This window comes from Hippichthys cyanospilos, chromosome 1 (genome assembly GCF_059441005.1).
Source record: "Hippichthys cyanospilos isolate Australia breed blue-spotted pipefish chromosome 1, RoL_Hcya_1.0, whole genome shotgun sequence".
Taxonomy (NCBI): Eukaryota; Metazoa; Chordata; class Actinopteri; order Syngnathiformes; family Syngnathidae; genus Hippichthys; species Hippichthys cyanospilos.
In genome coordinates, this window is record NC_142369.1 from 33,304,204 (window position 1) to 33,327,560 (window position 23,357).

Here is a 23,357-nt window from a genome sequence, read left to right on the forward strand (position 1 = left end):
CTTTCCTTAACAAAGGCAGCAATTAGCTGCTAATTTGAGCTGCTAATTGCACAGCCCATCAACACCTCATATTTACATCTTGGTAATATGTTTCAGATTGGTGCAAAAACAGGCACATTTACACACAGGGCACATCACCAACCATGGCCTCCTTGGTCATGAGGCACCCACCAGTTCTGCTGCACTTCTCCCCTCCAAAGTCTCGCAGAGAGAGAATGTAGTGAAAAAATATGAGAAAACTTAAGTCCTCAATGGCTTAATTTTATTTCAAAATTTGGAACATTAACAGCGCTAAAGAGTAATGAGTTAAATTTAAGGTTTGCGTAACATATTGTCAGCTCTGAAGCTGCCACAATGATGCCACGCCACTCTGTTTTGTGTTTCAATGTGTTTAAGGCGCAAAATGCAAATTTGAATCACTTATTTTGAGCTTTGTTTCATTCTGTACTTTTAAATCCTAGCAAGTTCTTAAAAATTTGACTATCGTCAAATGTTTTATAAGATCTTATGTGGTCTATGCAATGTAATGGGTGCTGTGAGAACAAATATTGTTCTCTTGACTGATGCCTGAGAAGCATTATTTTTTCTCTTGTAAAAAAGATGAAAAGCAGTGGACCATCCAGTCTTATTAGAAGTAACTATGCAGGACAACAAACATCTACTACTCACTTGGCGCTGGTCACTGACCTGAGCTCCAATATTTGTGCTTTTTATGAGGTCCTATTTTATCATCCGCTTGAACATTAAGTTTTCCCATAGACAAAACTACAATACAAAGGATTGCATTATTTATTTATTTTTACTATAATACATAAAACTGTACCTAACAAATGACCATTCTCTGCAAGACATTTTTGGTCTCTATGCTTATGACTAAACATAAAAAATGTCTTTCGTCAGGAAACTACACAAAAGTAGTACATTTATGATAAGATAAGATACTGATAAAAAGACTGACGTATTTGCCACACACATGGCAGGCAGCAAAACTGTTTTTCTTCTCATCCGCATGTACTATACTGTGTGTGCTTAATTGTACTGCGCTCTCTGATACCATCCAATACATATCCTGTATTGAAATTGAAAATGGTACCGAGTTCCATTTACTGCAGCACTTCAATTTATTTCTTTATTGTTTTTGCCCAGTGTAAAGTCAATGGAGTTGTTGATGTAAAAAGGACAACATTTTAGCTCAGCGTGGACAAGTTGGTGCTTGATCACAATGGTAAAGTAAAAATTCCTCTTTTGCATAGCTTACAGTTTGAACATGGGCTTTCTAGCTCCCTCATAAACACATCTTACTACACCATAATATGAAGATCATGATAACGCTGGGAGAGCTAAGAGATCCTCTATGGTGGGTATGCTGAATTTTGGCATGGCATTAATTTTAATGGTGCAAAGTATTTGCAGGTACTGTATCATACATTTTAAAAACCTTTCTTCTCTCTCTTTCTTTCTCTCATGCACTTTTGCTGCTTCTTGGCACAAAGGGCGAGTGTATGAAGGGCCAGTTTGAACACTTATGAAATTACAAATCTGCTTCAAGTATCTTTCATTATTTATTCTCATAGTTTAATTAATGGTATGTCCCTTTATTTGAACACCCAATCATGCTAATGATTTTTCACAGCAATGAAGAAACAGCTATAGTAAACATGTAAATCAATGTAAATATAAACATGTAAATGTATGTTTAATGTTCTATCACTTGAAAGCTGTTTGCAAAAGAGCCTGTGAGCTACTCATGTGATTCTTGGGGGCTACCTGGTGTCCATGTGGGTCACATTGGTGACCTCTGCTCTATCGCATACAGTTACAGTAGGCTGCCACTATTTGCAGTGAACTGAGACCAGGCCAGAATCAAGAGAATACTGCAAATATAATATTCAAATGGCACCCAATAACAATGCAAGCGGGGGGAAAAGAAAAAAAAACACACACACACAAATTAAGCCCCCCAAAATTGTCAAACAAATGGGAATAGACACACACAAGTATTTTCCATGAAAAGCTAGGTCACAGCTCCTCCTCAGGCAATATTATTAAAAAAATACTAAACCTGAGTCTAAATGAAAACATAACAAAATACAAAAAAACTTTAAAAAATGTGATGTTAAAAAAAATGGTGGTAATGTTACCATTTTGTGAGAAAAAGTGCTTTTTAATAATAAAAATGTGTATGTTTTAATACCAGGCAGGTTGGTGTTGCAGTGGTTAGCACGTCTGCCTCACAGTTGAGTTCAAATCCAGCTGGCTCCGGCCCTCCTTTGTGGAGTTTGCATGTTCTCCCCAAGCCCGCATGGGTTCTCCGGCTTCCTCCCACACGCCAAAAACATACATGGCAGGTGTATTGAATATATTAAATTGTCCTTAGTGTGTACTGTAAATGGTTGATCATCTCTGTGTGCCCTGCAATTGGCTGGCAACCAGTTCAGGGTGTACCCCGCATACTGCCCGAAGCCAGCTGGGATAGGCACCGGCAAGCCTGCAACCCTTGTGAGGATAAGTGGCTCTATAAAATGGATGGATGAATGATTTCATCACATTTTGAAACTACTGTATTTCCCTAAAAAACATAGATGAAAACGCAAACCATAAATGTTTAACTCCCTTCCGCCTGCATGCCTCTACAGGCACAACTCCATCCCATGACAAAAAATAAAAACATTAAAAAATCTATTATCCATTGGACTACTAGTGTAAAGTAACCTAATTCATTCATCTTCAAAAGGTGCATACCATATCGGAGGAATCAATTCCACAGCTTCCTAATGAAGCCTTGGAGTTTGAGTGATCCCCTCTTTATTGGCTGGAACAACCTAAAAAAGGTGCCGACTTGGATAAATAGGTAGTGGTCAACACAAACACAGGTAGGTCACCAGCTTGACTAGCTATGTTTAAACTTCCTTTTTTCTGTCAGAGGACAAAGAGAACCTCCTCCGCTCTGCTTAAAGCCTTAAAGCCATTTGGCGCGTGTTTCCATAGGTTGTCAATGGGACTGTCAATGACAGACTGTCAACTTCAAGGTACATCGGTACCCGCTTTGTGACTATTTCGGTGACGGATGAAAAACCTGCTTTTGATGGTACTTTGTCAGTTGTTCAAAGTTTCCCATCAGTTGTCAGCAAAACGGGGGTCCCTCACTGAAAGATAGAATGCCCACCTTTGCTCATACATTTGCCCTTCGAACTTGAGGAGCAGCAGCACCGGCGCACAACTTTGTCTTTAAGTAGAATTGCAATGGCTGTCAAAAGTAAAACACAATTATTCTCATTTCATGATTTGTTACTTATTTACATATTACAAACAAACTCCCAAGAGGAGACCAAGTGGAAATCACATAAAAGGAGTATACTGCATTACCACAAACTGACTAGTCAGTATCATTGTATGCAGTCATATCAATAATAAAGTTATGTGAAAATCAATGTAACATTTTTTGCTCACACCGGCTCTTTGTACCTATCTTTCTGTTGTATGTCAAACTGGCTCCAGTGAAAAGTCTCATCACAGTATTCAGGCTATAAACGAGCCCAAAGACCTATATATTTTAGATAATGCATCAAAGTGATGCAGCAGCTCTTAAATGTTCCATGAAGCTTCCATTTCTGCATTCAGAAAATAATATTTGCACCAAGAACAGACAATGGAGTGAGCAGACTTTCTCTAAATAACAAGCTCTTTTAAGTGCTGACAACCACCACAACAGCCAGAGGCAAACCTGCAGTATTCATTATTCTGACCTGTGTGTGGCTTTCAAAAACTTTTCTGTCCCATTTACATTTACATTGCAGTCTGACTGATTTTTTTTCTCCTCATTATTTTCACTCCATTCCACAGCTAGCATCATCCTGATGGTTACAGCTTTCTGTATAACAAAATAATTCAAAGTGACAGAGAGTTTTTGCCTGTTATGACTTAGTGGGGTTGGAAACAAATGCTACAAGACTTAACTAGGATTGATATGAAATACAGTTTCGATAGAGAGGGCAACATATTCTTATATCATAGGGATAAAACGCCTTCAGGTATGCAATATCAATCGAAGACAAACAAAGCTATTTTTGAAAACAGAGCGATGCAGACAAGAAAAGTAACATATCAGCTGAGCTGTACAGATTGCTTGTGCCCCATTTTGATATATTGCAGGAAAACAGAGAATCTCTAGTAGCACATTAACATCCTGCGAACGTCTAAATTCATTGTGCAGGATCTTTCTTGATCCCCTAATCGATATTTTCCCTGTCTAACAGCCCCTTATGCCCTCTATTGTAATTCCCTTACTATTGCCCCTTCTGACTGACAGCAACCATGCCTCTTCCTGCCTATTACTGGCTATAATTGTTTCTTTATTATACTCCTGCTACGACGTTAACTTTATGTGCCCTGATGTCACCCTGTGGACACAGGGAACATAAGGCAGGATCAATCTGCTCTCACACAAAGCTTCGTCTTTTACAACTGGCACATAATTCACCGGTCACATGACCATCTGGAACTTTCATTGCATACGGCTCATAGCTCAGGTTCCAAAAGTTGTTGGAGCCTCTGTAGGACTGACTGTAGGACTATGGACTGGTCACTAGTCAATGGACTGGTCACTAGTCAATTGCAGGATTTACTCTATTTTTCAGACAATAAGACACACATAAAATCTGCTGATTTTCCCCCTAGAATTGACAGTGCACCACATAATCCAGAATGATTTATGGATTGTATGGATGGATATTAACATTTCACTTTGTTGTAGTTTATTAAAATTCCTTCCTATTACGTTCACATTCTCATCTAATGCTTAGCATGCAAAAATAGAACTGCGTACTTCCTGCTTCTGCGCCTAAGAATAATAGGAAATAGCCTTACGAGCCAAATGCTGCAGCCGGCCCGAATGCAAGCAAATCATTTCCAATATTTCTATCGGGGAGAAAATCATTGAGGTCTATGGGACCGAGAGATAAACGTAAAGCTAAATTCCTTCCTATTTACATTCACATTCACGTTCAAATTCTCATTTGTGTCTGAATGTAATCTCGAGCAGGTATCGATGTATTTGTCAAACCACAATTAAAATACTTCTTGCTTTTGTGTAAAAAAACATAAAAAAAACATGGGGGAAATAGTCCTTAATGCTGTGGTCGGACAGAATGCAAGCTGAGTATTTATAATAAATACACAGTACAATTAAAATCAACTCTTGACGTACAATGCTTCACAAAAATAATGCACCTTATAACCCTGTGTGCCTAATGCATTATATTTTCAGATTTTTATTTTTTATTTTTTTTGGAAATAGATCATTGCTACTGCATCTAATAAAACATCACACTTAATTCTCTGAAAAAAATACTCGATAGAGGTAGAGTGGTACATGGTAACTAGTGGTAACCGTCGTTACAAAATGTGTTCATTCCAGAAGTAATTTAATTTGAATCTTTCATAAGAGACACTTTTTAGATGTAAAATAGTCTAATATGTTCCAAGACCCCCAACATTCTCGCAAACCCTTTAAATGATAAAAAAAAGCATCAAAAACAGTAATAAATATTAATTTAGACATATTACATTAGTTCATAATAATCAAAATATGTAAAGCAAAGAACAATAAAAAACGCTCCGAGGTGGTGCTGGTGCATTGGTGGTGAGTGCAGAGGGAGACACCTTTTTAGGACATTTAATTTGTGCTTTTTATTTTAGATTTCGAGTGATCCAGGAATCATTTACAAGTTCACAGGAGCAATAATATTTATTTGTTGGATTATTTTGAGCATGTAAGTTTACTTACATTTAGTTTGGGATCATGCAAAGTGTGTTTTGTGTGATGTCATTGCTGAAGTCCTAATGACGTGCCAACAACTTGAACGTCAGACATGAGAGCCCAAAGTGGTATGTTACATATGTGGTTTTTATGTGAATACGTACAATGTTAGCCGTAGTTATTGTCAATTTTATGCTTGTTGGTTCTACGATGTAAACTGTTGGTGAGAAGTGTGGATGAAACAAGTAAAGATTAAAAAAGTAGAAAGATGAAGAGTAAAAAGACCACAGTAAGCCGGCATATTATTAATTCTAAAAATGCATCACAAACTGTAGAAATGTGATTACGTATTACATTTAAGTCATGTTGGCGCAAGTGCTGGTGTCTCGTGTCTCCTATTATATGCCGACAACGTCTTTCGTATCTTGAGTTTTCTCTTGTTACTAGTGACAATATTGTTTGTTCGTAAGTAGAAGTACCACTGTATAGACAAAGGACCATTAACATTCATATTCACACCTATGGACAACCATATCTTTGAATGTGGAGAGCATGCAAACACCACAAAGGAAGACGGAGGCACAGATTTGAACCATGATCTTCAAAATTTGTGTGGATAACAGCGTGAGATTTATAAAAAAATATAGTAAATTAAATTAAATAACATAAATTACGTTTTCTCTTCATACATGTACATATTAAGTAACTAACTTACCGTCAGGTTAATATGGAATTTCAGAATACTAAAAGTTGATTCAGGTAAAAATCAAACAGACTTTTCCTTGTGTGCAGAATAAATCTTAAATCTGGCTACATTGAGATGACAATACCCTGAAAAAGATTGTTTACAAATGTACATTTCAAGTGAACTGTAGTATAGAACAACTTGAGTGTTAGTCTTTTTTTTTCCCTTAGCCATACTTGTAGAAAACTGGACGAAAAACCTGATGGGCCGACAGACAGCCAGACGGCATTTATTAACGCTGTGAGGGGATTTATTGTTGTGAAGCATTTCAAAATTGCGTGGTGTGAAGATCAATATTTTCACCCCCACTGGTCAATAGCTCAGCTATTGTACTTCTATAACTTTAGGCATGTTGCCTCTAACTGCTCATTTGAAGACATCCATGGCCCAAATACCCGCTGGATTCTGAGGTCTGACCTGAGCTACGGGTGATAAAAAATATGTGGACTTTGTACGATGAGCTGCATCTTTGGCACGATCTTGAAATATACTGCTTGAGACAAGATTGTGTGGGTCTTGGCTGTATACTTTCAAAAACTTTTTAAAATATGCCTCCAGCTGCTGAAGTTATTTACCATAGTTGCAGGGACTGCAAAAACAGATGGACTTCATTGTCTGAAATAAACCCAAACAGATATCATTATGGTTGAGAGGTGTGAAAACATCAGCAGCTGTTGCCTAATTTGTTTTTATTTCCTTTCACGAATATTTCCTTGCTTCTCAGCAAACTTGCATATTGGTGTCACTATGTAGGGACAAGGACATGTTGTAGTAATATTCCTGAAACACATGCATCAGCTAACTTGTGCATTTGCCTTTTCTGCATGAGTCGTGAATGCAACAAAATAAAGAAAGTGGAAGGGATCTTGGCCCAAACAAAAAGTATTGATAGTATATGCCATTTAGAATCACATCATAACATTTTAAAACGTGTATATCTGTTATTTATCAAATCAGACTTAGTATGAACAGCAAAAACCCCTCTACATAGATTGGAAGGAGTTCGTAACACGGGGGCCCACTATATATATATATATATATATATATATATATATATATATATATATATATATATATATATATATATATATATATATATATATATATACAGTGGGCCCCCTTGTTACGTACTTAATCCGTTCAGCGGCTATGCTCGTAACTCGAGCATGCTCGTATGACGGGCAATCCAAACCCATGTTAATTAGTGAATGCGTGCAACGCGTGAAAAAACATCACAACTTTATACATTAAAAATTAGTAACATAATCTACTGTACTGTAATTCTGCGGGTTCGTCTCTGCTCCCCTCCGCCTCCACCCACCACCAGCTCAAGTCACGTCGCCCCAAAGGTAAATGTCATTTTTCCTTTCTATATTTATGTTATTTAATTTTACTGTACAGTAGATTATGTTACTAATTTTTAATGTATAAAGTTGTGATGTTTTTTCACGTGTTGCACGCATTCATTAATTAACATAGGTTTGGATTGCCCGTCATACGAGCAATTCAAGTTACGAGCATAGCCGCTGAACGGATTAAGTTCGTAACACGGGGGCCCGCTGTATATATATTTGTAGTAAAACTCCTCTAAAACGAAACACGCTTGTGCAAAAAAATTCCCCAGTGTGAAAAAAAATCCATGAATTGAAGCCTTTCCCTCTTTCTTATTTCCTCATAAAAAAAAGAAGAAAAAAGTTGCATAATACAAATATTTTTTTCTGCATTTGTCTTGCACTGAAATTCAATCCGACTAAAACAAGCCTGCAGGAAAAGTCTAGCTTGGTTTATACTTACACATTTTACAGCACTTAATACTTAGAGCGGTTTTCCCAGCAGTCAAACGATATTCTCCCAGACTATAGGTGGCAGTAAATGGACTCTACAGCATACAAACAACACTACTCTATAATAGAAGTAGAGAATCCTAGTGGATTCAAATGATCTAAACAGACTCCTCATTTCTCCCCAAGTTGGTGGAGTTGTTTACAGTATTTTGATCACGTGCAAATGAATAAAAATACTGTTTCTTATGTACTAAATAATAAGATACAAACAATTGTGACTGATAATGCTCCCGACATTTTCCCCTTACCTTTACCTGTACTATCAATTTGGCTGTTCACTTGAAAAAGTTCGTATTTATATCTTGTTCATCATAAATGTACTGATAAATATCGACTGTTTTCATTTGGACAACAGTTCAAAAATATAATAATACTACTTACTATATTAATAAAATAATAATATTTGGTAATATGAAATGAAAATGTTCTTTTTTTTGTTTGATCTTATGTAATACTATAAAAGCTATTTAGTTTACAGTTAGCTTAAAAAAATAGAAGTTGTCAACATAGCTATTTTTGTGGATAAAAGGCATGCTCGATACAAATCAAAACTTTAAAAAAATACACCATCTCCTTAGTTATTCTGTTTTGCAAAAATGACTCATATAGTGTGATTATTATTTGCACATATAGAATGAAGCAGAAATCATTAAGTAAGTAGTAGCAAGTAAATGAATCCAATCGTTTTGCATCGAAAATCAATTCTGAATCGAATAGGCCCCATAGGCAGTTCCATGCATTGATCTAATCTCTGGTCTTAGAGCACCCTGCTAACCGTCCCTGGTTAAGATAAAGTTTCCTGTATCCTGTATATGCTCACAATAAATCGTGTGATTAAAATATGTTAATACATGATCACAGAGTCCACATATTGAGGGTTTGGTTTTGAACAACCCCCACAAAAGCCAGAGGATTACTGTAGTGGTGCTGGTAACTTTCTAACCCTAAACAAAGAATGGAACACCTGTATCGAAAAGACATTCGAAAAGGAGCAAAATTAATTTCCAATTTTTTTTGACTTGTGGCTACAGTTCTTACCTCCCATTTACCATCCTGGGTTCTCCTCTTGAGATGGATGTTCCAGTTCTCAGAGTCAACCTCGGCACAGTGACCCATGGTCATGACCACGGGGCAGGACAGGTCCAGACTGGGAGGACCATACGTCACCTCAGGGCTCAAGAAGATTTCACAGCCTTCCAGTGTATGGCCACTACACAGTATGAAAAAGAGGTTCAGTGGATTTAAAAAAAAACTAAGTGGATTAAAAAAACAACAACAACAACAAAAATATCTGCACGTTCGTTATGTTTGACCTCGTGTCTTTTGCATGTCATATTCAATGCATATTCTGCTTATTGAACATGACAGTTATTTTCAGCTTAGATAACACATAAAAATTTAAAAAAAAAGAAAAAAAAACAGAGAATCTTTTATCCTTAAAAAAAACAGCGGCACATTACCCAAATTGTGCTGTGTGGTGGGGTGCACATAGAGTATATCTTGCCAGGGTGGCAAAATCTTTTCAAACCCAAAAGGGCGAAATGGGGGAATTAAAGCAAACGGTTAGTGGTAATATGAAAGAGGTTTGACATCATATTGTGTTTATTAAGTTAAGTCATCTGCATTTCATGAAAACGTCAAGGCTGAAAACAGTGAAAAGTATCTGACCCCTGAAGGAGTATGCTGCCTATACATATATATATATATATATATATATATATATATATATATATATATATATATATATATATATATATATATGGGGATAGCCAGTCGTTCTACATTCGAGGATTGCCTGTGGCAAGAGCGTTTAGGGTTAACTCATCTGTCTACCATGCAGGAAAACTTCACAGCGCGTCTCTTTGGAATATGGATTTTTTTTAAAAATGCGATGCATTGAGGGTGCAATGGGGAGTTTAGAAGTAGTGAGTGATCACTGTACAGTATGTATCTATGCATGGTAACATTATGCTATGTAAGCATGTTTGGGAGGGTTACTTTCAAAATGTGTTCTGATTCAGTTTCTAGTTTCTCTTAGAAAAAATGTTGCTAGTCATGTGATAGTCATGTGAGCAGTGAATAGCACGTCCGCCTGACAGTTCAAAGCTCCCGGTCCACCTGGCTCTCAATGATACTGGGCCAATCGTTGATTCTTTGTGGTGGGAGGTTAGACGCATGGCAGGGGAGTATACACTGGTTACCTACAATACACTGTATAGTTGATGCCAGAATACTGCTGTTGTGTCAAAAGACAGTTAAGTGCTGACCCTTGTAACTTCTGATGGAATTCATATAAATTCTTCCGGTTGGATGTTTACATCCTCCTAACTGCAAATAGCAGCAGTGGAAGTGAGGCATTGCATGAAATCCACTTGGCCATCAGTGAGCAGAAGACAGCACACACAGAAGGATTTTTCATCACAGCTGAAGGATTCAAACATATAGACTATCCTTCCAAAACTAAAGAAACATGTGGATTTTATGAAAATAAGAAAAGGCTTTTGAGATCTGTGATACACAAAGGTCCATATGCACCCCCCTGTACACACACCTGGGTCTCTCTGATAACATAATCATTGTGTTGCAACATAAAAACAGACTCAGAGAAACATCAGACCTAACACAAAAGGGGATATGTGTGTGGCTTGCAGGGGCCACCAATGCACTGAAGGACTAATTCAATACTCCAAGGTGGGGCAGTTTTAAAAATACACCCACCCAAGATACCCACCATAACATAAGATAACCAACATGCACTGTGCAGTTCAATGAGAGTGTTGAAGTGTATACTGCGTCTTAAAATGTTGTTGTCAATTTCTACAAGATCATCACTGTCGGTAATAACCTGAAATCATGCCTGACAGGATATGTTGATTTGCTCCTGAGGATAAGAGACAGACTTAATCATTTTATTTATGCTCAAATAAGTTGCTGTGCCACCCTTGGCACCATCAATTGAAATGAATCATCAATGGCACTAATGAGTGTTTCACATCACTGTGGGGAAAATTTGTCCCAGTCTTCTTTCCAAAATTGTTTTTCAACTAGAGCCAGTCAGAGGTAATATTGCCAGTATGTGTTGGGTTGATGCATTGCCACATAGTTCAAAACCTACTTGAGGGCATAAAATGATGGTCACACAAATGCCTTTACGATTTGATGGTAGTCAGCAGAATTCAATCTTCCATTAATAGAATAGAATCGATTATATTTGGTGTAACTGTATAATCTGTGTGTGGCCAAATCCAATAAACTGTCACAAGTACAAAAACATAAAGATGCATCAATCTGTGTGTACACATAAGCGCTTTCCTTTCATACTGTACACCGCAATGTTGGAGTACCAGATCTTTCCCTTAGCCCAAACCCTCACACGTCACTGCCAAACATCATCTCTGCGACCTCCAAATGGCTCTACAGCAAAACATGTAGGTCAGCCACTAAAGCACTGCATATCTGTACCTGTGTGGAAAGGTGGGTACATACATACTCTTTATGCATGAGGCACCTGGGGCTTCAGGTACAAACACTTAAATGAATTTCTCTGTGGTCTGTGTGGTAGCCGTATTGCTTGTGGACAACAACTCGTATCACCTGTCTGTATTTGGTGATACAATCGTATCACCTGTCTGTATTTAGTTGACCCTGCATGAGTGGTACTTTGTCGCCCCCTATGGTTGTCTATAAAAGCGTCAGGAAAACGTAACTTCATCTCAGCTAGCCTAGCCTTCTGCTGTGGTAAATTATACAGATCAATGCTCTACTGATAAAGTATTATGAAGTACGTTAAAAAGGCTAACATGAGACTTGTTGTGAGAGACACAGTTATGTGACAGCATTGGATATGCTGTGCTTCCGTTTATTAAGTTTATTGCTCACGTTAGTTGTACAGTACTATTTTTTTATAATGAAAACAATGTCATCTTCCTTATAGACGCCATAAAACAGTGGAGGGGCTTAAACAAAGCCTTCTGTGCAGTGTACCACTGATTTGCAGGTAAATGTCATTGCACTATTATTTTAAATATCCCTTATTCAGTTAAAGACGGTTCAAGTTCAAATCACACTGAATCTGCGCCATTTTGAGACCACACAATTGGCTTGTTTTACTTTGTTAAGCTAAAGAATGCCATTGTGCAGTCTAATAATCACAATCTATCTAATAATATCTAATAATATTGTTAAAACCCATTGTAAAAAGACATCTTTATGTATTCTATGTAAATGTTAAATAGTCCGAGATGTTTCTAATAGTCACAGTCAGCCTAGCCTTCTACTGTGACACCATATAACAGTGGAGGGGCCCAAACAAAATGTCCCGTTGCTGTGTACCACTCATTCGCAGTAAAGTGAACCACTTCATCCAACTCATTTTCATGGCAAACCTAAATGTTTTCATCTGGCAGTAGAAATGAAGGAGTTGACCTCCCTGTTCAGTGTTCTTGGATCATGTCACTAAACGGCTGGAATTGAAGATAGTAAATTTGGAGAAAAAAAAAAAAAAGAGCCACTGATTAATGTGGTAAGACTGTGTGTATACGGTGCTATCATCCTCTAAAAAGTAGATCCAAACAAAGGGAACAACCCGTTGGAAAGCTGCACACGATTTTAAGTGAGCCTAATGGAATCTGCTAATGTGTATATATGTTGCGACTGCTGTGTCCTCCTCCGACCCAGTCTGTCTCTTTACATGCCTCCCAGGTCCCTGTGCAGTGAGTCACCGGTCACTTTCAATAATGCAGCTCATCTTAGTGCTCAAGATGCTGCCGTATAGATCCCTTCATCATGATGACAAGTGAAATTGAGAAAAAAACGGGGAATTAAAAATGTTGGAATTTTCAGCCATCATTGTAATCGTCTGGAGAGACATTTCTTCAGATGTCCACGCCACGCCCCTTTTTGCTTACTTAATCCTTGTGCATTTATTTTAAAAAGACCACGCTCGCGTTTTTTGTACCAACGTGGTACCTGCTTTTGAGGGCGGGATAATGCCCTTTAATGTTTTTTTTTCCTGAAACCACTCAATGTTCTGTGGCATGAGTGGTGTTTTCGTGTAGGAGTTGACACAAGGACAAAAAAAAATAAAAAATAACCATTAAGTGATCTTTGGAGCCAGCTACTGTCTTAAAGTGTTACACACAAGTCATTTGAGAAATTGCTATCTGTTAGCCTATCTCAACCTCCGCTAAAGAGCTTGGTTCAAAGATCGCAGGAAATGCAATAACACATAGGTTTAACATCCATCAAAAAACATGGATTATAATGAGTGTGGGTATGTCCAACCTGGTACCCATGAACATATGCGTCGTAATTATTTAGTACGCCAAGCTGCAACAGTTTAGAATTTGCTGCATGGTTGTATTTTGAACTTTAACATGATTATATAACTCCCTCGTGTTTTTTTTTTCCAATGCTTTCTCCTTTGATTTCACAAAGAAATCATCGAAAAGGCCCCTCATTGATATTGTCATGTTCCTGTTTTGTTTTGTGTTAACCTTGTGTTATTCTTAGACAGAAGCTTCTCTTGCGCAATGAGGGGGCGGAGTCACCAGCCCAGCACACCTGTTCCCTATCCCCATCAAGGGCTTTTTTAGGCTAGTGGTTGCAAGAGAGCAATGCTAGGTTATTCCTTCGCTGCACTCCTGTTACCTAGAGAACTCTCCAGTGCTCCCGCTCCGCGACATTCCTTCTTGCGATTACTTTGGTTTGTACTTCCATTCCAATTTCGCTCATTTTTTTATGTCTTTTGTTGGGGCGGCATAGTTCAGTGGTAGAGTGGTCGTCTCCCAGCTGAGAGGCTGTGGGTTTGATCCCCCAACCAACAAGAGCATGTCCAAGTGTCCTTGAACAAGACACTGAACCTCCAATTGCTCCTGATGCTGCCTCATCAGTAGGTAAATGACGAGTGTAAAGCGCTTTGAGTACCCAAGGTAGAAAAAAAGCGCTGTATAAGTGAAAGTCCATTTACCATTTTGTTGTTACTTTGTCCTAGTCGCTCTCCTGCAGCCTCTGCTCCCTTGTTGCTTTCCATCTCAGTTGGACTGGACTTCACCGACGTCGTCTCTCCCTCATCTGATGCTTTGTGAGTTTTGTTAGTACTTATCCGTTTTCTGGACACCTTTTGATAATTAAAAAGTTTGATGTGCGCAACTCTCTTGGACTCAACTCCTCGTGTGTCTGGCTGGGGTCTTCATTCCATTAGGGCTCAGGGGTTATTCATGACAGACACCATGTATGCACGAGGGTTAAATATAATTCAACTGATTTGCTTTGTTGGGAGTAATGCATTACAAAATTAATATACTTACTATAATGCATTAATTTTTGCTGTAATGCAGTAGTGTAATATATGACACCCAAAAAAGTAGTAATATTGTACTTGTTATAAATGAGAGCCATGCAATGCATTATAGTTTTAGCCGGAAAGTGGTGTTCCCCCCCCCCAAAATCGCCAAAAACACCACAAGAGTGGAGGAGGAAAGTCCGTACACAAGATGGACATACGCCTATTACTTTCAGTTCATCAGAGATAAAGACAAGAATATACAGTTCTTGTTAGGTGCCCTTTGTGCACGACACCTAAGGAGCTGTCCACTTCACTAAACAGGACCAGTAATTTGACGAATCATTTAAAGCAGTGGCAGAGTAACGTGAAGTTATTTTTTCTGAAATGCAAACTGTTTCTAGACTGACCAGCCCTAGTTTGTTGTAAGCCTCTTTTAATGAACACACTCCAACTCACAAGCAAATCTCAACTTTTTCACCTGGGCAAGGGATAGAAAAAAAAACAGCTTGGCAATACAGCAATAAACATTGGAAAGTGAACACACACTTGCAAGGAGTCAAGCCTGAAGGCATGTTTTGTTTTCAGCCCACCTGTTTGCATAAGAGCTTCTCATTAGCATGTTTGTGTGTGAGTGTGTGTGTGTGTGTGTGTGTGTGTGTGTGTGCGTGTGTGTGCGAGCTGGCATTGCATAAGGGTGTTAAACAGTGGTAAAAAACATAAAACTCAAGCCAGTTATAATTATGTGTGTGTGTAATTGTTTAATTATGTATACATAATTACTTGTGTGTATGTTTCTACACTACACTACAATGCTGGTCTGCTATTGGTCGGCGTCTCGACTCCCCAAGAGTTGGGATCTAAAGACAAAAATGTCATATGGAGCAAAGACCTTCACCAGACCAGTGGAAATCTCTTACCTAGATTTCTGTTATAATAAAATGGTATTTCTAGTGCAAACTCTCATTTTTATCAAGTTTGTTTATTTTATACCGGGCGCCGCTAATATGACCGCGACTGCCTTGAGACTTCAAAGGATACAAAGGGCTGACTGTTGAGTTACTGTATCAGGTTTAATAATTGAAGATTTAAGTAAATATGTGTACAGTAATGCAGTAATATTTGTCTTGAATAATATGCATGCTATGAAGACTTTTCACATTTAAAAAAATTCAATAACAACAAAAAAAAATAATTCTGAAGGGCCCTACTTCGCGTTTTTCACTTTTCACTATATATAAATACATGTATACCGTATTTCCCGGACTATAAGCCGCACCTTTATATAAGCCGCAGCACCAGAAATTGACCCCCCCCCAAAAAAAAAAAAAAAAAAAAAAACATCTTTTGCCATGGATGAGCCGCACTGGACTATAAGCCTCAGGTCATGACATAAGATATTTATCCAAAAAGATGGTATATGAAAGTTTAAAAAAAAAAATATCATACATATTTTTTTAAAATCGTCTACCAACTGCAAAGTCCTCTCTCTAACAGCATTCTGTCGCCCACTGTTTAATTGACTGATTCATTAATTGAACATTGCACACACTGCACCTAAATAACATATACAATCATATTATAAATACAATCATAAATACTGTATATCAAACACAAACTTTTATACAAGATTTTTATGCCATCCTCCCTCCGAAGCGTCGAGTTTTTCGCCAACTAGACGGCTGGATAACGACGTTTCAAACGTTTCCTTTTGCTCTGCTTTATTTGAAGGATGGCCATTGACCATCACCCTCTTTAGGTTGCCGTAAAACTAGAAAAATAAAGCACGTAATCAGCTAATGATAACAAACAAGTTGAACAACCAAAAAAATACTCTTATTTCCGATGTTTCTAACGATAAACAAAACAGATGAACAGTGTCATTATTTTGACAACTTGTGTGCTTAAGGCACAACAAAATAAGATCAGCAATCCTCGAATATTAACCTGTCGTCTTTGCGTGCTGCTATTGGAGAACTGACGTCTACTGGGAAAAACAATATTTCAAAGTAACCAGAAGAGGGTGCTCTAAGAATATGTTCAACTCTAAAACATCAAAGGAGGTACTGGACTTCTGAAGGGCAGAATAATCTTATTCAATTTAGACATTTATTAAAAATATTTTTAATAATATATTTTAAAACTCCTTTTGAGTACAGCCATTGATTCACATCTTTGCAGTTATTTTTCATAGTTGTTCCTTGAGCAGATACACACATTTGCTTGACTGGTGGGAAAAAAAACAGTGGATAAGCCGCACTGGACTATAAGCCACAAGGCTCAAATCATAAGGAAAAAGTTGGGGCTTAAAGTCCGAAAACTACGGTGTATACATACACACATATATATATATATATATATATATATATATATATATATATATATACACAGTGGGCCCCCGTGTTACGAACTTATTCCGTTCAGCGGCTACGCTCGTAACTTGAACTGCTTGTATGACGGGCAATCCAAACCTATGTTAATTAGTGAATGCGTGAAACGCGTGCAAAAACCTTTGGTAAAAACATCACGACTTTATACACATATTAAAAATGAGTAACGTAATCTACTGTACAGTTAAATTAAATAACATATACAAAGGAAAAATGACATTTACCTTTGGGGCGACGTGACTTGAGCTGGGTGGAGGCGGAGGGGAGCAGAGACCAACCCGCAGAATTTATTGATTTATTTTCTTAAACGGGAACTTTTCTCAAAACTAGAACATATCACCGGCGATTTCATTCTCTTTAATCCATAGTAGAAGAAGCCTCTCAATTTTATTGTCGATCGAGGTCCGTCTCCCGGCAAGGAAAGTCTTGCCCTTAGAAGATTGCCGAGCGGTTACGTCCATACTCACGAGCAAGGTTAACCATGCGTGCGCCTCCTTCGTATTTTTTTTATTATCTCCTGTTTCGTTTCTATTGTCATCATCCTCTTACTTCTTCCTTTACCGCCACTAGCAATTTTAGAAGCCATGTTGAACAGATAAAGTTTGCAAAGCCTTCACAACATTCCTTCCTTCCGTTTTTGACTGATTTTCTCTCCTTCCTTCCGTCCCGACCAGCTGTGCCATCAAGCTAGATAAAGGCGTTCGGCCAATAGCATATCGGCATTTTTGTGATTGACGTGACGCCGGCCAATAGCATCTCCATGAGTGAGACCGGGACTGACACCGTGACTGAGACAGTGACTGTGACATTGTAAGAGCAATAGCGTTCATCGTTGCAGTGATGAGCGTCAACTTCTGATTTAGTTGACGTAGCAATGCGAAAATAAATGTACTAATACAATGGCCGGAATGTCGGATTGTTCGTAAGACGGAAGGTTTGTGCGTAAGTGGGGGACAAAAAACTCCACGGTTCACGCTCGTAAGTCGAAATGTTCGTAAAAGAGGGTGTTCGTAAACCGGGGGCCGACTGTATATATATACATGCGTGCGTGTGCATGTGTGTACACACACAGTGTTGGGCAAGTTACTTCAAAACTGTAATGCATTATTTATTATTAGTTTAATTACTATATTACAGTGATCCCTTCTACTTCGCGGTCTCAGATATCGCGGTCTCAGTACTTCACGTTTTTTTGCAGGAAAAATAAAAAATACAGTATTTCAAAATAAAAAAAAATAAAAAATGTGCAAAAATGTACAAAAATTGAAAAAAGCAAAAAAGTACATTATACAGTACTGTATTAATCAAACAACGAAGTAATATTAGTTAATAACTATGTTAAAAATTCTTCAAGCGTTAGAGTTCGTGACTTTTTTTATCTTATTTTGAAATGCATGCTTTTAATTTGTCGGGTTGCGTTGCATTTCCGGTTCCTGTTTTACGTTCTCTGTGCGTCATTCGGCTCGTTACGGTGACGTAGTGAATGACAACGTAAGTTCATATTTATAGTTTATTATCATTTATGTTGATAACGCACGCTACTGCCTATGTTTAGTAAGCGATGAGTGTTTATTCTGTTTATCTGTTCGTTTGTGTAGCGGTTGCACTTTATAGTTAGAAGTTGTTAGTTGTTGCTAACCCTCTAAAGTCGGCTAAAAATACAGTAAATTCATAGATTAAGTGTGTATATGTTAGTTTACTGACTTTAAGATTGTTGTTGATTTATTATTCAACAGATACTACATGATACACCATACATGAGCCAAAATAAATGTGAAGTTCAACGTGATGACTTGCGTACTCTTTCACCGGAGTCTTGGTGCAGATAACCAGTCCTGCGAACAAATTCTCAACAAACTAAGTAATATTAGTTTTTTAATGAATATACAATAATGTTAATAATGTTAATAAGGATAATGTATTGTTAAATAATTGGAGAAAGGAAGTAAAATAGGCAAAAAAAGACTGTGTATGGTTGCTGCGGCTATATTGGGGCGTACATAGAAATCTTGGAACTGATACCCTACTTCGCGGGTTTCAGACTTCGCGGGGGGTTGACAGCCCCCATTAACCGCGAAGTAGGGGGGATCACTGTACTTTGAAATGTAATGTTAAGGTGTTTAATGCACCAACCAATGGTCATAGTTATAACTACAGTGCTCAACTGGCTTATAATAGGTAAGCATTAGTCAAGGGTGTCATCTACCCTGATAAAAACATATTTGATGAAAATTGTATTATTATTGTTAATACTATTTTAAAAGATGAAAAATGTTGGCAATGGCACTGAAAGAGTGTGTTTACACGGAAGTATTCCATTAATTATTATTGTTAGTACTATATTAAAAGACGAAAAATTTTGGCTACGGCACCGAAAGAGTGCGGTTACACGGAAGTATTCCATTTGACTCATTTATTAACTGTGGTCATTTGGTAAATACACACAATCATAAACTTAGTGAAACACAACTTCGGGTATTTATGATAAAAATGAACTTGAGCCGCTTTGTGAGGAAAAGGAAAAACAAATGCTTCGAGCACATCCACATCATACTGGTGACTGGTCACCATACGACGAGTGACAGAGGAGGAACCAATCCAAGATTCGACCCCATGGCCAGTTGATTATGGTTGTTAAAACAGAGGGAACCTAAAATGGCATAGTGGGAGAGGGGATGTCAGCATTATCAATAATAGAGAAAAGGCAAAGAAGTTGTGGTGCAACCTATACCAACCTCTACCAGTATACTTGAATTTAGGAATAATTAACAGCACATGGTATGCATTCTCGTTGTGGCCTTGCGCGAAGGCTTATTCCATGCTTTTAGTACCGCCCCTGGTGGTCTGGAGATGCAAAATAGAACCTGGTGTTCAGTGTTTCAGTTGGAACCTGACTGGCGGCCACTCACAATTTTTCTAATATGCCTGAATCAGATTCAAGTGTAGTTGCACTAAACTTTTAGGTGTGATGGCTCATACCTCATGGCTAACACTCATAAAACTGATTAGCTTGTCCATTTACAAAGAGCAGTTCTTGTCAAAACAATGCACTGGGGCATATCTGGTTCCAGACATTTATCTTAGCTGAACAATGTATTTTACCAGAGCAGAAGGCATTGAGACAAAAATACATAACTGTGAGCACTACATGCCAAATAAATGCAGCAAAAAACACTCAGAGAAACCACTTTCCTCTTCTGTAGCACTTTTCTGACCAGAACAAAGCAGTCTCTGCCTCAGTAGTTGGAAAGATTTATCTTACAATACAATGCATTCATAAAACCCTGGCTGAAAGGAAAGTACGGCTGCGTCTGACCTAAGCAAAACTGCACCTTCAAAAGGTTTAGGACAGCCTTTGAAAAGCTTTGAGAATACATCTTGAAAATAAGCCTTAATAGGAATCTGTCTATGTGGGGAAGTCAGTTGGGCAGCGATAGGGGCTGGACACAGACGTGAAGCAATTCTCTGTTGGGTTCACATGCTGGAATGTAGACAGTGATTGACAGCTGGTCAGATGAAAAGCACAACAGACCACAGGGAGGGCTTCACTAAACATTTTTCTACTCACACAGTGACAGGAAAAATAAGTATGTATAAAACATGTCCAGGGCCGAAACATAGAGTTGTGCATTTGGTGTCCGCGATACTTTGTGTTTCAGCGATTGGATGCTCTATGCTTCCAGGATAAAAAACAAGATCAGCTTTAGTCTGTCCTGTACCATATATTTTCACAACACTGCCTACAGGGAAAATAGTTCACAAGCGAGTGATTTCAACACTGAATGTTGACAACCCCTGAGAGCTGTTATTCTTCATGCTAATTAAGAGAGAACTGAGCACATCTTTCCCAGGTAAAGGAAGAGAGCTGGAAATCGGTCATTCTGGAGAAGGCTGCCATTCATTCTCTGTTACCCTAAACACTTGCTCTTTTACAGAGTATTGTATTTCTCCGAGTAGGAGTCAACCTTGTATCAAATAGAAGTGAAAAGATGTGAATCAATGGCTGTGTTCAAAAAGAGTTTAAAAAATATACTTTACTAATATAATGTATCAAACAAAGGCAGACGAAAAATGATGCTATTGAAGTATTGGTTTCGATTTTGAACCGCTATTTAACTGCTATTTAATTAACAGTATTCTGTTAGTGTTGAAAATATCCATCCATCCATCCATCCATCCATCCATTTTCTATCCATCCATTCATTTTCCACACTATCCAGTGTGGCTTATCCATGACAAAAAAAATGTTTTTGCTCATATTTTGCTGCTACGGATTACATACCGATGCAGCTTATAGTTCTCGCTTTAGCTGGCTTCAATGTCGCATTAGCAACCAGTTTTAATCCAATACAATTTCATTTTATTTTATATTAAATTGTGAAAATATTCAGAACTTCAATAAAGCAACCAATTCAACTAGTTTGATATATATTAAAAATTTAATAATTTTGTCATAAGGTGTATACAGCCACCTGTTTGGTTTGCCCGGCTTGCTTTAAGGAGGCGTGCAATTTGCAAATTTATTCTCTAAGCTTCAGTATAGCTGAAAAGTAATAAATATACTTGTTGTCTAATTGAATCAGTTGGTGAATAAAAAGGTCACCTATTGTTTGGCTAAAATGGTTTTTGTTTTGTTTCTGTAAACATTAGCAATGTGGATCCTTGGAAAATGTGCTTTCTACGTAAAAGGGGTGCACGTGTCCAAAAAGTTTGAGAACCCCTGACATAGATCATGGCCGTCCAATTATAACACATGGTGTGTGTTAGTAAAACGATGAAATTACAGTACTTTCAGACACATTTCTTTATCTTATATCGAATAACATATACAGATGCGATTATGGGAGGGAGGGAGTGGGGCAGAAATGTGTGAGGCAATGTTCGCATTCACATCTTGAATGCTGAAACTAATGTTGCAATAATAAATGATTAGAAGTTTCAATGCTTTATTTTTTTGAAAGAACTAAATATTAATTTGTTTAAAAGCCCTAAAAGTCACTAAATGTCACCAAATGACATGCCAAAAAGGTCCTCATTTTCCTCTTCTTCATTCTTTTTGTTTTTGTTCAAATATCTTCGTTACTTTTCCACGAGTAGAGATATCTTGGGACCCATTCAATTTGTTTGAAATGGAAGTGTCCAGAAATGCATAGTTGAAGCTTTTTCTTTTTTTTTTTTTTTTTTTACCCAAGTGATGACTGTGGCGAGATCAGAACGTGGATATTGCCCTTTGCGGTGTTTCTCCCCCCACCTGCTGACATCCAGGAGTGCCACTGCTCTCACATTTTGGTTTTGAATGGACAAGTAAACTCAATTTTTTTTTTTCAGAATGCGACAAAGTTGGCAGAAAAAAATGATCCACGCAGCCTCATTGTTGACAACAAAGAGGCAATATGACGACGCTTTACCGTAATGCATTTTTGCGATGCTTTGTGCAAACGTTCTAAAACGGATGCATACTACAGTGGAACCTCTAGATACATAATTCATCGGTACAGTCTAGTTTGTATCCTGAATCATTCATAGTTAATCACATTTTAGCTGTAAGTTGCCTAATTTGCTCCAAGCTTGAAATAAACGGCATATTAAATGTTATAATATTGGAGCTTACCTTTCAAAAAACGGGATTTTTGGTAGATGTCAGGAAAATGACATTAAAAAAATGTCTGTGAACAATCATTTTAATTCCACTTGAACGTTATTTGATTAAAAAAATTGAAACCATTGAAACTTTAATTTTCATCAGCCATTTTCTTAAAAAATGGCTGTAAACAGTAGCTTTAATTCCACTTGAACTCTAATGAAAAAAAACACACAACACATTGAAATTCTAATAGTCATCAGATTTGGCTAATGCAGGCGTGGGCAAACTTTTTGGCTCGAGGGCCACATTGACTTTTAAATTTTGACAGCCTGGCCAGGATGGCAACAAGATGAAAAACTGCATAAGAAAATAAGAAAAACTGCATTTGTTAACAGTACACATCAAACATACATAGAACTAAAGTATTAATGTAATCACATATATTTTTGATTGAGAAAAAACTGCATTTGTTAACAGTACATATCAAACACACACATAACTAAAGTATTAATGTAATCACATATACTTTTGAGTGAGAACGGTGTTGTTGATCTTCCATTTTAGCCAGTGCATCAAAGTCTAGAGGTAATCCTGTTGAGGCAATCTCAGAACAGATTTGAGGTCCTCATCACCCATAACACTCAAGTCCAACCTGGATCATTCAGCTCTGGAAAATTGCCAGTATTTTCAAGTAGCTCCAAAAATGAAAGAATTTCCTGTTAGAGCTCCCAGACATGTTTACATACTTTTCCT

At 37.7% G+C, this 23,357-nt stretch overlaps 1 protein-coding gene across 2 annotated transcripts in view; it reads right to left on the reverse strand.

Annotated features, from left to right (window-relative positions):
- The window catches only part of unc5db (unc-5 netrin receptor Db), a 223,741-nt gene that overhangs the window by 31,243 nt on the left and 169,141 nt on the right, over nt 1-23,357 (reverse strand). For both annotated transcript variants that reach the window (XM_088426309.1, XM_088426300.1), the window contains one exon: nt 9,386-9,557. In XM_088426309.1, the coding sequence (XP_088282435.1) occupies nt 9,386-9,557 (172 nt within the window). The remainder of the gene's footprint in view (nt 1-9,385; nt 9,558-23,357) is intronic.